At 37.1% G+C, this 13,655-nt stretch overlaps 1 protein-coding gene across 3 annotated transcripts; it reads right to left on the minus strand.

The window, feature by feature from the left end:
* Nucleotides 1-4: 4 nt before the first annotated feature.
* On the minus strand, nucleotides 5-12,671 carry dennd11 (DENN domain containing 11). 3 transcript variants are annotated; one of them, XM_079825059.1, is made up of 10 exons: nucleotides 12,077-12,671; nucleotides 11,170-11,269; nucleotides 10,563-10,721; nucleotides 7,941-8,097; nucleotides 4,560-4,698; nucleotides 4,195-4,326; nucleotides 3,093-3,243; nucleotides 2,946-3,014; nucleotides 1,918-2,109; nucleotides 5-1,535 (listed from the first exon to the last, which is right to left on the minus strand). In XM_079825059.1, exons 1-10 carry the CDS (start codon nucleotides 12,459-12,461, stop codon nucleotides 1,508-1,510), a joined length of 1,512 nt encoding a protein of 503 aa, XP_079681185.1. In that variant the 5' UTR covers nucleotides 12,462-12,671; the 3' UTR covers nucleotides 5-1,507. The 3 variants fall into 3 exon arrangements, with proteins under 3 accessions (XP_079681185.1, XP_079681186.1, XP_079681187.1); XM_079825060.1 differs by having other exon boundaries at nucleotides 7-1,531; XM_079825061.1 differs by having other exon boundaries at nucleotides 7-1,801.
* Between the last annotated feature and the right edge of the window lie 984 nt (nucleotides 12,672-13,655).

Consider the following 13,655-nt stretch of genomic DNA (forward strand, 5'->3'; position numbering starts at 1 on the left):
GCATGTGATAGAAAAGAAAGAACCGTTTATTTCAAAATGGCAGTGAATAAGAATCACTGGCTTTAAAACAACAGACACATGCTGTTAGTTCGTATTTCTGTGTAGGTAGCGTGTAAGACAGAGGCATTACACTAGTGCTTTGTGATACCAGTAGAGTAAAACTCAACATTCATTTAGCTTGTTATTATGACAAAGACTTGTGTAACACTTAGATAACGCACAAAACATATCTCACATAAACAATACTAGACAATTCAACCTGTACAATTATGTTACATGGCTGCTTAATATACACTCTCCATTAATTTACAATCAGACACTAAATAACCAACCAACATCCTACAAGAGGATTTGAAAAATGTATAATCGAGAAGTTCTCTTAATTTCTCTGATAGAGAAGAAATGTAAAAACAAAATTCACATTTAAGCAAATCTAGGTTATTAGCGACAGTATTATTTATTGTTAATTTAAATATTTTATTTAACAATTTAAAGAACTTTTGTCCATCCAACCATTACAAACCTGAGTGCCTGCACTCATTCCTAAGAAATCAACTGTCACTGTTATTTTGTTAGCAGGTTGAAATTTAGATAGATAGTGACTTTAAACTGTAAACTGAATAGGTCAAGTAAATACTTTTCCATTTAGATTTTCTTTTAAATTTCCCCTATATCAATGCAGCTCTGCAAATAATTTGAATAATAAAGCATCCAGTTTGGATTTTCACAGGATGAACATATAAACACAAATTCACAATCAATAAGCCTTGTGAGGCCAGTCTGCTGCTGTTGTTCTGAAATAACCGACCCAAATACAATTTAAATAAGAAACTCCAAATATATACAAATTCAAAGTCTTTCACAAGTAATAACCGTGAGCATTCACTGATGACAAAGACAGGATAGAATCACATTCATTTCTTCAGAGCAAATTAAGTGACTCAAAAAGATGAATGTAACATTTCTGCATCATATGTGCATCAGCCAAGGGTGATGGTGATAAAAGGCCTGTCCAGCATGAACAAACACACATTTTATGCTCCGTTTCATCAGTGTAATAACAGCAAATGTGAGGCATAGACAGCATTGAAATGACAGTCACATTCATCAGCTAACATTTGAGGAGTGACATAAGAATGACTGAAAACCTTCAGCAGTGCCGTTCATTTCCATTCATAAACATGAATAAGTTCTGTGCCAAACTACAGTAGCCAAACTCCTTGTTCATGCATAATAGATCACAAATAACACAACAAACACACTGACAGATGCCAGTTTTTTTCCCAAAACGAAATGACTGTTCACATGTACATGATTAAGTTAAAAAAAAGTGGCAGAGATTGTAAAAATCTTCACCATCACAGTAGTGTGTAGTATGCGACAACCATTAAACCTTTAGAAGTATACAGATATGACATTCAAAGCAGACCGTTGTTATCAGGTGGATCCAGGAAGTGAGAGTTGCTTTTCCGATTCTCTGGTTTCCAAGTTATATCCACTGGGGACGTCACATCAGTTCCCCCAGACAGCACTGGCTAGAAGAACAAAGTCACAACTGAAGACCACAGATGGAAAAGCGGTAGAGAGGCACAGAGATCATGTTTTGAAAAGAAGCTTAGGCCGAGTCGAGAAGAAATCCAAGATGGCTGGAAGGATACGAAGCACACAGGCAGACAGACGGACAAGCAGAAAGACGTCACTGGATTGACTGGCCGCAAAGTGCACAAAAAAGCCTGCAGTCGGATTGCACCTTGTTGGTGTTGGCAGTATCAGTGTGGTCCAGAGGTGTCAGGAATGGCTCCTGAGATAGCCAAGCCAGAGAAAGAGAGAAAAGAAAGCAGGTAATCAGTAGGCAGTGTGTTGTAGCCCTTACAGAAAATGGGCTCCAGAGAGAGCGGCAGAGACGGAGAGTCTTACGGGCAGCAGGGGTTGTCGATAACCAGCATGACGTCGATGCCATAGATTTCCAGCAGGTCGACGAGAAAACCGCGGTCGGCCTGAGGATCCAGCCCCATGGCTCTCACATGCTCAGCAGTCAGGGTAGGATCAGCGCTCCCCGCCAACTCAGACAGAGTCTGGAAGATTCTGTTGTTCTGTTCCATGAAGAACCTGGATCACAAATTCCATACAGATTAATTACAGCATCATTTTTCCATTGGTTTTCACAACCAAAAGGTACAAATAAACTGATATGACAGAAATACAGTGCGCATCCACAGCTTTAGATTTATATTACACTCAAGAAATAGTTGATTGATGTTACTAACATACTCATACGCAATTTACATGTACAACAAATATACTATTAAAAAATCTGGGGTCAAAGGTCTTTTTTTTTTTTTACTGTTCAAAAGTAACAGTAAAGACATTTATAATCTTACAAAAGTTTTCCATTTGAAATAAATTGCTGTTCTTTTGGAATTTCATGGTTTCCTCAAAAATTTTAAGCGGATCAACTGTTTTCAACATGTTTTTGAGCAACAAATCAGCATGTTAGAATGATTTCTGAAGGATCACGTGACACTGAAGATTGGCGTAATGATGCTGAAAATTCAGCTTTGCCATCATAGGGATATATTACTTTAATTAAATGTTATATAATATATATATATATATATATATATATATTAAAATCGAAACAGATATTCAAATTGTTATAATATTTGCCAATATTGCTGTTTTTACTGCATTTTTGGTCAAATAAATGCAGCCTTGGTGAACATCAGACACTTCTTTCAAAAAACAGTGTAGAAAGAGAAATGTATTTAAATAAACTATCCACGAAATATAGTATTGCATTTTTTCATTTACCATCTATATCCAAACAATATATTTGGTTTCTATTAACTATTTTCATAGAGTGTGTATTGAGTTGTTCTTCCATTCTTTCTGTCCCACTAAAACTGCTGATGTGATAAACTGAGGTGTGTAATTCCATCACGTACAAAATGAAGAGGTCTTCCTCATTAGATGTGCAGTCTCCATCCACCTCCTGAGAGTACAGCAGCATCTGCCTACAACAATAGCAACATCATCATATGCCTGCGGAATTATGTTTTCATGTTCTTTCAGATTTTAAAAGGCTGGTGTACCTCTGCTCACAGAGCTTGCGATACTTCTCTCTGTCTGCGCTGTTGAGTCTAAGCAGAGGCTGGAGGCTCTCTCTGTGCGTCTTTACATTCTGATTGTCAATGTAGACATCATACAGATCCTTCTTTTCCTCAAAGATCTTCTCTGTTGTACCTGAGAAAAAAATCACACTCCACTGATTTATTCCTAATAATACTACATTACTGTGCATTCTTCTTAATTGAATTTACCAACTAATACTGATGTTGGAGGAAAAGATTCTTGTTTTTTGAGGGCCAACCAAAAACTACACTCATTCTGAAATGTTATTTAAAGGTTTTTTTGGGGTTAGTTCACCCAAAAATGAAAATAATGTAATTTATTCCTCACCCTCATGCCGTTCCACACCCGTATGACCATCTTCGGAACACAAATTAAGATATTTTTGTTGAAATCTGAAGGCTCATTGAGGCCTCCATAGAGACCAAAGCAATTTAGACTCTCAAGATCCATTAATGTACTAAAAACATATTTAAATCAGTTCATGTGAGTACAGTGGTTCAATATTAATATTATAAAGTGACGATCATATTTTTGGTGCGGCAAAAAAAACTAAACGACTTATATAGTGATAACAGATTTCAAAACACTGCTTCACGAAGCTTCGAAGAGTATCGAATCAGCGAGTCGAATCATGATTCGGATCGCCTGTCAAACCACCAAACTGCTGAAATCACGTGACTTTGGCGCTCCGAACCACTGAATCGACTCACTGATTCGATACGTTCCGAAGCTTCATGAAGCAGTGTTTTGAAATCGGTTATCACTATATAAGTCGTTATTTAGTTTTTTTTGGTGCACCAAAAATATTATCGTCGCTTTATAATATTAATATTGAACCACTGGACTCACATTGACTGATTTAAATATGTTTTATAGTTATACAAAATATAGTGTTCTGAAGATGAACGGAGGTCTTATGGGTGTGGAACGGCATGAGGGTGAGTAAAAAAATTACATTATTTTTATTTTTGGGTGAACTAACCCTTTAACATCCACTGTTTACAATGGTTAAACCATTTTGTGCCTGTGGAATTATGAATTTTGCCAACTTTGCACACTTACAGGCCACATAAGACAGCTCAGCCTCAAGAGCAGTGATGTCAGCAACATTGATGTAAAAGAAGGGCCGGAACTCCGGAACAGACAAACCCATCCCAGGAATGGACACATTAGCAAGGCAGCAGCAACAGTATACTGATGGATGCAAAACATTACATAGCACAAATAATCATGAGTAAAACGTGAAAACACCCAGATTTATATAATATAGTTACAGATTTAAATAAATGCAGAAATCATTAGCTATGTTCGTTTTAATGGAACCAAGCATGCCAAGTGTGAACACACCCTTAATTTGTTTTAAAAATAAGCAGAAACGTTATGGTAGCCATGTGTTGATGTGCAAGTAAGTGGATTTCCTCTCTCACCTCGATAGCAGACCACACCGACAGGGGGAGGAGAGAAAATGAGGATCCGTTTCCTGAGCAAAGCAAACTTCCACAGCACCATGATCTGCTCTCCAAAGAATCGGATGAATTGGGACATGCAGCCAGCCGGGTGTGTAATCTAATTGTGGACAGAGAAGAGATAAGAGACATGATTTGTTGCTTCAGATTTCTTATTGACTCGTATACATACACATACTTGACATACATATTAAAGGGATAGTTTGCACAAAGATTTTTGAAAATGAAAAACGTGCAAGTTTGCTCCCACACATACGTCATTATGCGACAGGAAGCTTGCTTTATTCAACTATTTCTTCTAGTCTGTGTCAGACTAGACGCTGTTGGCGTAGTGTAAACAGTGCACGCTTCCAAGTTCTATGGCAGAACGGCGACTCACCATTTGCTAGCTCCTGCGTCAACATTGCACGCATGCGTTGTGGTGCTCATGTGAACCAGTGTTAATTTTGACAGCATATTTTGATTTAGTCATAGTCTTTTGACTAAAATGCCATTTAGTTTTAGTCTAGTTTTAGTCGACTAAATATCATAAGGTTTTAGTCGACTAAATCTACTGTAGATTTAGTCTCCTAAAATCTAAAGAGTTTAGTTAAATTGTAATACATTTAGTATTTAAGTGTTACATAACCGACTGTCACTTGAACTGACATTTTGACATCATTTTGTTTTTGACATAAAAAATACACGAAAGAGAGCTCAATTCACTTTTTTGTTTGTTTTTTCAAAACATCTATATAGTTTTTATAACTTTGTATTTCTGTTTTAGTTAATAGGCCATATCAGGTTAAGCTAAAGCTTCAAATAAGTTTGTTTATTTATTTTTTATATTTCAGTTAACATTTATTTAATTTCAAGTAATGAAGATTTTTTTTAAATGGTTTTAGTTAACTATTATAACCCTGATACTTTATTGAATATGTGTCAAATACTGGTCTTTCCTCCAGTATTAATTCCTATGAATTAAATGGTAGTGAAATTAAATATAGTTTATTGTGTAAGCAAAAACAAATATATAATGCGTGACCTTTAATTATAAACAACTTCGAAACACACATTGACTCTTATTGTGAAATGTCTGCGCTTTACTATTGCAGTTGCAGAATGCTTCAAGTTCAGATGAGGGAGATAAAATATGCATTGTTACAACCGTCTAAAACATATGACTATATAAACATGGTAATTGTCATTACTCATCAGCATTAGTTCATAAACAATTGCCTGGCATAAATGTGCGCTATTCACTGATTGTCAACCGCTCTGGAGCGCTGTATTGGGGATGCGTGAGCCTGTAGAGCATGCAACGGCACCGTGTTAAAATGTGCCTGTGTCAAATGTGCGCAGTTCAAAATCAGTTTTGACTCGATCTCTTCCCTAATAGTCCCTCCCTAACATTTTCGTCTCGTTTTTATTTGTTGACGAAAATGACAGTAAGTTTTCGTCATAGTTTTTGTCATCCAACACTAGTTTTTATTTAGTTATAGTCTCGTTTTCGTCAGTGAAAAAAGGTTGTTGACGAAAATTATTTGTCAACGAAATTAACACTGATGTGAACAGCGTCGGCAAATAAGCTGCCGTTCTGACACAGAACACTCGGAAGCGTTGCGCGGTTTACACTACGTCAACAACAGTGTAGGAGAATGACACAGACAACAAGAAATTGTTGAATAAAGTTATTTTTGTGCACAAAAAGTATTCTCGTCGCTTCATAAAAATTAAGGTTGAACCACTGTAGTCACGTGGACTATTTTAACGTTGTCTTTTCTACCTTTCTGGGCCTTGAAAGTGTTAATTAAACTGCTGACTATGGAGGGGGTCAGAGCGCTCGGATTTCATCAAAAATATCTTCATTTGTGTTCTGAAGATGAACGAAGGTCTTACGGGTTTGAAACAACATGAAGGTGAGTAATTAATGACAGAAATTTCATTATTGGGTGAATTAAACCTTTAAGTTTATATAAAAAAAACATGACAGCTTTTAGATCATAGAGACAATGATGATGAATAATAAAATAATTATTCATTAATATTTAAAATATAATATTATAATCGTGAGAGACAGATATAAATCAACCAAAATTCCGCCATTGATCTCAGTCAGGGTAGTGGCATATTTATTTTATAACAGGAATGAAATGAGGCTGTGAGGGTTAAAAACCCTTCATTCAATGGATCAGACAGTTGTTTAACAACATACTGATGCACAGCCGACGAAACATCTTTCCCCAAAAAAAAGAAATTGGTAACACTTTAGTTTAGGGTCAAATTAGAATGCATAGTACTAGGATTTTGGTTGTTTATTAGTACTTTTAAAGCACATATTAATGCCTTATTCTGCACGACCATATTCTACATCCCTCAATTTTACCCAATTCCTAAACTTAACAACTACCGTACTAACTATTAATAAGAAGTAATTTGGAGTTGTAGTTAATAGTTAATTAAGACCGTAAGAATTGGACCCTAATCTAAAATTCAGTAGACAAACACTGCATAAAACAGTTCTGAAAGTTGTGAGTCAGGAAAATTACGTGATCTAGGACCTTTATTCAGTGTGCGCTATTGTTAAGACAGTAAATCTATCCCTCACAACTCACAATGTTAAAATCAATATGGCGTGGCCCTACCCTGACTAAAGTCTATTCAGTCAATAATCATGGCCGTTTAGCTGATTAATAGAAGTGGTCATTCAATCTAGTATCCTCTTTAAAATCCTCTGATAGGCTTGTCAGTGCATATTAAAATTATTCGAAGTTCAAAGAGCAATTTCAGTTTTCATATTTTGTGAACTTTTTTATGTTATTTATAATTGTATGTACTTTTTGTGTACTTCACACATTATATTATTACATTTGATTACATTTACAAACTATTGTATGTAACAATAAAAACCATAAACATGGATTTAGTAAGTGCATATTCAAGACTGAACGAGGCCTTATTCAACAAACAGCATAACTAAATCAGGTTCTGAGCTGATGTATACATCAGCACATTTTTCAACAAGAGTATCTCCTCATATGGAATTCTTTTTTAACAATAGAGGATATTGTGGTTTTTACACAGGGAAATTTGTCTCACAATAGTTCTTTTTTTCTCTCACAAAACTGAACTTTCCCATGCTTACGCTGCTGCTAGGAGGTGCAGAAGTAATGCACCCTGATTAATCAGTAACGCGAAATTCCCTGAGTGGCCTGGCCTAGATTTCTTCAGAAACTAAAAGAATTATGTAAAAAAAAAATCTAATTATCTAAAACTACTATCATTAAAATATATATAAAGGACAACTCTTTCAAAAAGCTGAAGCTTTGATTAGTGACATAAAACTGGGCTATATCTTCAAACCTTCATCTCTGGATGCATGCAGCGGTTGACTATGGGTCCAAGAGCGCTGGTCGGGCAGGCTGTGACCAAACCGTTCCCTCCTGGGGGCAACACTGCCTTTTTATCCTCGTAGAAAGCTTCCAGCGGAGAGTACTGGCCTGGACACTGCAACTGGTGCCTGTAAGAATGCATTTGCAGAATTAAAGCTAGGGTTGGCAATGTTTTTCATAAACAATTTTCCCGGTTGAGCCAGGAGTCTTTTCTGTGTGGAGTTTGCATGTTCTCTCTGTGTCTGCGTGGGTTTCCTCCGGGTGCTCCGGTTTCCCCCACAATCCAAAATCATGCAGTATAAGTGAATTGGAGACGCTAAATCTGGGTTCTTCAAATCCGGTCCTGGAGGACCACTGCCCTGCAGAGATTAGCTCTAACTGGGGCCGGCTCTAGGCATGGGCAGGGGTGGGCTAAGCCCACCCAAACATCTGCCTTGCCCACCCAATCAGAATTTAGGAACTGATGTTAACTGTGATTAACTGTGTTAATCTGTTTTTACGATTTGTGCATTCATTAAAAACAATCTGAGGTGGGCTCTGTGTTGAAAAAAAGACTGTAGAATGCCCCAAACAAATCACAAAAATAACACCATTAATTTGCTGTGTTTTTTCCTTTATTAACTGAAAGTAACGGTGCAGCGCGTTAATCGCGCGCTTCAGTCTGTAGCTTTTTAAGTTATTTTAACTTGAGTGCCCCTTTTATAAAGCTGCGTCATGCACGATACTCTGCAAAAGTATAGAAGCGAGATGGGAGCGCAAAAGTAACACGTCTGGGTGATGTTTATATTAAAAAAAACGATAGAACAGTAGCGCAATGGAATGAAAAAAACACACTCTGTGTAGCATTGAATTGCCCCTTTCTACACAATTAAAATTGCATTCGTTGCTATAGTATTAACATTCTTTACAAATTATAAAAAAGTGAAAAGGTTATAAAAAGTTATAAATAAATAGTTAATAATAAGAATATCTATCCATCCATTCAGTGTATATCACTGAATGGATGATATACACCTCCCAACACCTATCTTGTCACAGTTAAAATCCTCCACATTCAATTTAACTTTATTTCCTATCGTTTCAGAGAGAAATGTAGTAGCACGCTAATCTGCCAGTCAGTAGTTTTTTTAAACACTTTTTATCCATGTTTGTAGTTTTAATCAAATCTTCGTCCAACGCGCTATGGGTTGTGGGCAATATTAGCCGTTAAGAGTGTGCACGGATCTGCACTCTGGATTCTAACCGGAAAAAGTAGACCGTCTATATTAGAATATTATTTAGGACGGATAGTATGTGAATTGGGAATAGGCCTGTCATGATAACTACTTTTTGTTTTGCGATACATTGTCCCAGAAATAATTTGCGACATTATTGTCATTTTAAGACTATTTTATGCCACTGAATATATAATCCTAATATAACAGCATGATAATGCAAGTGGACCTACACACTTTCAAATGACAACTTTTAATTCTTTAGATCATGGAAATTAAGGGTAAAAATTATATTATCCTAAATAACAAAATAAAAAATTTAATAAATAGTAAATAAACATTTTCACACTCGTCATTCTGCTATGACATTTATATGTGCACCGGAACAGGGGATTGCGGCTTTGAAATCGAGTCCATTTGGGCTTATTCTTCCAAACTGTCAGTAGTTGTCAGGAAAATACTATAACGCCTCAAATGGCGCCTTTTTTTCACCTGTCGACAACCGCTCTGTGTATGAAGGAACTGCCCGAGAACCACTTTCGCCTCCGTCACGGAAAACATACAAGATGACAGCACAATAGAGTAAAATGTTGGTGACATTCAATATCATGTAAACATAATGGGCGATATGGGCAAAAAATGATTGAGGTCATGTACATATATTGTGCGATATATCGATATATTGATTATTGCAACAGGCCTAATTGGGACGCAGCACTAGTGATCCTGAAGAGCTTGATTAGCTTGCTCAGGTGTGTTTGATCCAGGCTGGAGCTAAACTCTGCAGGGCATTGGCCATCCAGGGCAAGATTTAAGGAACCCTGCACTAAATTGTCCGTAGGTGTGAATGCGTTTGTGTGTGTGAGTCCCAAGCCTTTACTCAGGATTATGTATTTCTATGGCAACACTATCAACGGCGAAATGAAGCTGCAGCAGACTTTGCTGACTCTGCTCCATGTTCATGTGTTTTAGAGGAGGCATGGCTTTGGAGACGCTCTGAAAGAAGGGTGGGATCTTATGATTTTAAAGCTAGCTTGCTATTGCTAGCCTCTCTGAAATTGCCTACCCTAGCTTTAAATGGTGTTGTTATGAAATGCATTGCACTTACCAGGGACATGCTTTATTTAGAGTTAGAAATTAGACAGCAGAAATTATAAACAGGATAGAGAAGTGTGGATTTATATTGCAGTTTTAGCATGCTGCATTTTAACTGATTGAAGAGATGAAAAGAGAATCAAAATTAAACAACTTCCATCTCACATCACATTCAACTCGGAGCTTATGTTTAATGCATAACATCTTAAAATAGTAATGATGCGTGCAAAAGAGTGAGAGAAGGAGACATAAAAAGATAAAATGTGATGCAGGAATACACTCACCGGACTTGGTTCTCCAGGAAGTGCATGTAACGGTATAGCAGTGTGTAAGAAGGAGACAAAATCCCTACAGATTTCATCCGAGCTCCTCGTTCCAGCTCACTTTCCACAGGCATGTTGGCAAAGCACGCTAGTCCAAAGTAGCAGCCTTTACGGAAATATCTACAGCAAAAGACAAGCACATTTAATCTGGATTCATCTATATACATAGCTTTGTGGACAAAATGAACATATTTGAAAATACTACTAATCAAACAGTTTGCCTTGCAATTATAAATTATCTTCACTTTTTTAATGGCCAATATTTGTAATCAAAACATGTATTCAATTTCTAGGTTGTTGGTTAAAATGTTACATGAATAACAGAAAGATGCCATAAAACTAAGGATTTTATAATGTAAGGTCCAGGGTAAATGTAAATTGAATCTGAATTTCACGCATTTCAATAAAAAATATTACTTCCTACTTACTTACTTAAACTTTGCACAGTTAAAACAAATGTTTATTTTAGGAAAGTAGGTTTGCAGTAAGTTATGTGAAAAGGTTAAAAGTTTTACAATTGCCTTCGGCCCCTTATAAATGCAATGGGATTTAAGAAAGAGATTCCCACATGAAGTCACTTGAGATCCGATGAGAGCCGCTGGCCATTGACTTGAACTCTACTCCCTCCAGGTTCACATCTTGAGGTAGGCACCATTCTATCATGTTCCCTGTAAAAGACACAACGTGGGCCTATGTAAACAAGTGTGAAGCTGTTGGACCAGGTTTTAGTCAAATAGTGTTTGCAGAACAACACAAAAACTCTCAAAATGACTTTCTCCCCTAAACTTCCTAAGAGCAAAAGAGGAAGTTGGCTAAGAACAGTACAGTAGTCAGCCGGATGACTTATACAACTCTCACTTCTATTCTATATCGATATTCTATTAATTTCCTTACATGTGATATAACACATCCAAAACATTTCCCATATGGAACAAAATGGGGATGCCTCTGCTGTCACACACAAGGTGTAATTGCAAACTTCTATCATATGATTAACAAGTTTGCCGTTTCTGAATTAAAAGCTACTTTTATGTTTTGTGTATATAAAAAGTCTGACATTTTTTGGGAAAATTAATTTAGGCATAAATGGTTCAGCATAATATTTCAATATTATTAAAGACCAAACAGCAGAGACAAAAATATGAATAATATCTGAAATATATTATTCAAAATATATTGTTTATATATTAATAAAATAATTTGAAAACTTTCACAGCAACTAACATACAAGAAGCCATTTTGTTGACCCCGTTAGACCCTTTTTTGTTTAAATTGTGCAGAAAAGTTATTAATTCAAAATACTTTTAGAAATTAGTTTTTTTTTACCAGTACATTTCAAAGAAGTATTCTACTAGATATTTTAAAGATTTCTCATCTTCATCATCATCTCTGAATTTCCATTTTTGTGACTGCCATCTACATTTTTTTTTTTTATCTCAGTCAGTCATTTTACAGCATTTGATTATTAACCTCACCCGATCTGGTGTCGAAAGTCACAACAAACACAGCAACAATCTGATCTTTTTCTTCCCATCCAGACCCAGTGATCCTCCGATCCCTGACTGACAGTCCATGAAAGGCGCAGTCTCCCTCTTCATCGGTGGCAGAAGCATCTCCTCCCGGGCCGCTATGTTTATAGGGTGAATGTGCACTTTCACCTGGAACAGCTGTTACACTATTCGGTCTCGCTGGGCTTCTGTTTAAGGAGATATCTGTCTCTACATTGCCCTCGGTCGGGTAACTCGATAGACCGGATTGTATTGAATCCCCAGTCTCCGGTGATGGAACCGACGGGGCAAGTTCGGCCGGGGGAACCTCCTCCCAGTCCAGCAGCGGGGCGCGATCCGACTGCTCAACCATTGCGTTTTTCGATATTGACTATCGAAGATTTAAACAAAGTCGTCGCACTCGGTACAGAGCGGTCAGTCGGAGCGACCAACGCCACGCATGAAACGGAACATGCTCTTGCAATTCAAACAATCCCTAAATGTAGTAATACAGACAGGGTAACAGACGCTACCCAGGCGTACACTGTTGTGATGATGTCACAAACTTCCGCTCACGTGGTGCAAAAGGGTTATTGTTATCAACCTTCTACCACCCGAAAAATAAATACACAGAGTAGGCTATGATGTTAACTGTGTGCGCAGTCCCCTAAAATAAATATGCTGACGACTTTTAACGACCATAATAAGCTTTCCTTAACAGTCAGAATTCATGTTTTGGAAACCACAAATGTTATTTTTTTTATGTTTTCTATTCAAATAAATAAATACTGTTTTTTGAAAGTGTCTATATTTTTGTAGGCCTAGTCTATAGATGTCTGATAGGTAGGCTATAGTGGCTTCGGAAAAAAAAAAATCTAAAGCGTGACATTTTACTTCAAATGTCATATTTTTGTGTCCAAGTGCATTATTCCCTTTTAAAATAGTTTGATATATTCACAAGAGATATATCACTTTATTCAATAAAACCTATTTAGCTTGAATTCGTTTTAGTACATTTAAATAATACAAATTAAAGCCCAAAAATGTCAATGTGGTGCAACTTTCCTAGTTAAAAAATTGGACATGAATGCCCTCTCAACCCAGCCAACATTTATATGTGGGGCCCATATGGGTATGAAATGGGCTGAAAAATGGGCCCCATATAGGATTGTCCATGGGTTCCATAATGGCCCCATGCCAATTGTCCACATGGATTTCATATAGGATGGCACTTGCCACAAAGTGGGACCCAAGTGGGCAACATGCACAAGACCCATCTCGGTCCCAGCTTTAACCCAGACAACATTTATATGTGGGGCCCATGTGGGTTTGAAATGGGCTGAAAAATGGGCTCTATATGGGATTGTCCATGGGTTCCATAATGGCCCCATGCCAATTGCCCTCATGGATTTCATATAGGATGGCACTTTCCATTAGTTGGGAGTGGGACCCAAGTGGGCAACAGGCACAAGACCCATCTCTTTGCCAGCTTTAAGTCAAAATTTGAATGGGATGAGCTCGTAAACACGACTTCATAAGTAGGAAATTTCCAATAGCATGTGAAGAC

Source organism: Gobio gobio (assembly GCF_949357685.1).
Source record: "Gobio gobio genome assembly, chromosome: 9".
Lineage (NCBI taxonomy): Eukaryota > Metazoa > Chordata > Actinopteri > Cypriniformes > Gobionidae > Gobio > Gobio gobio.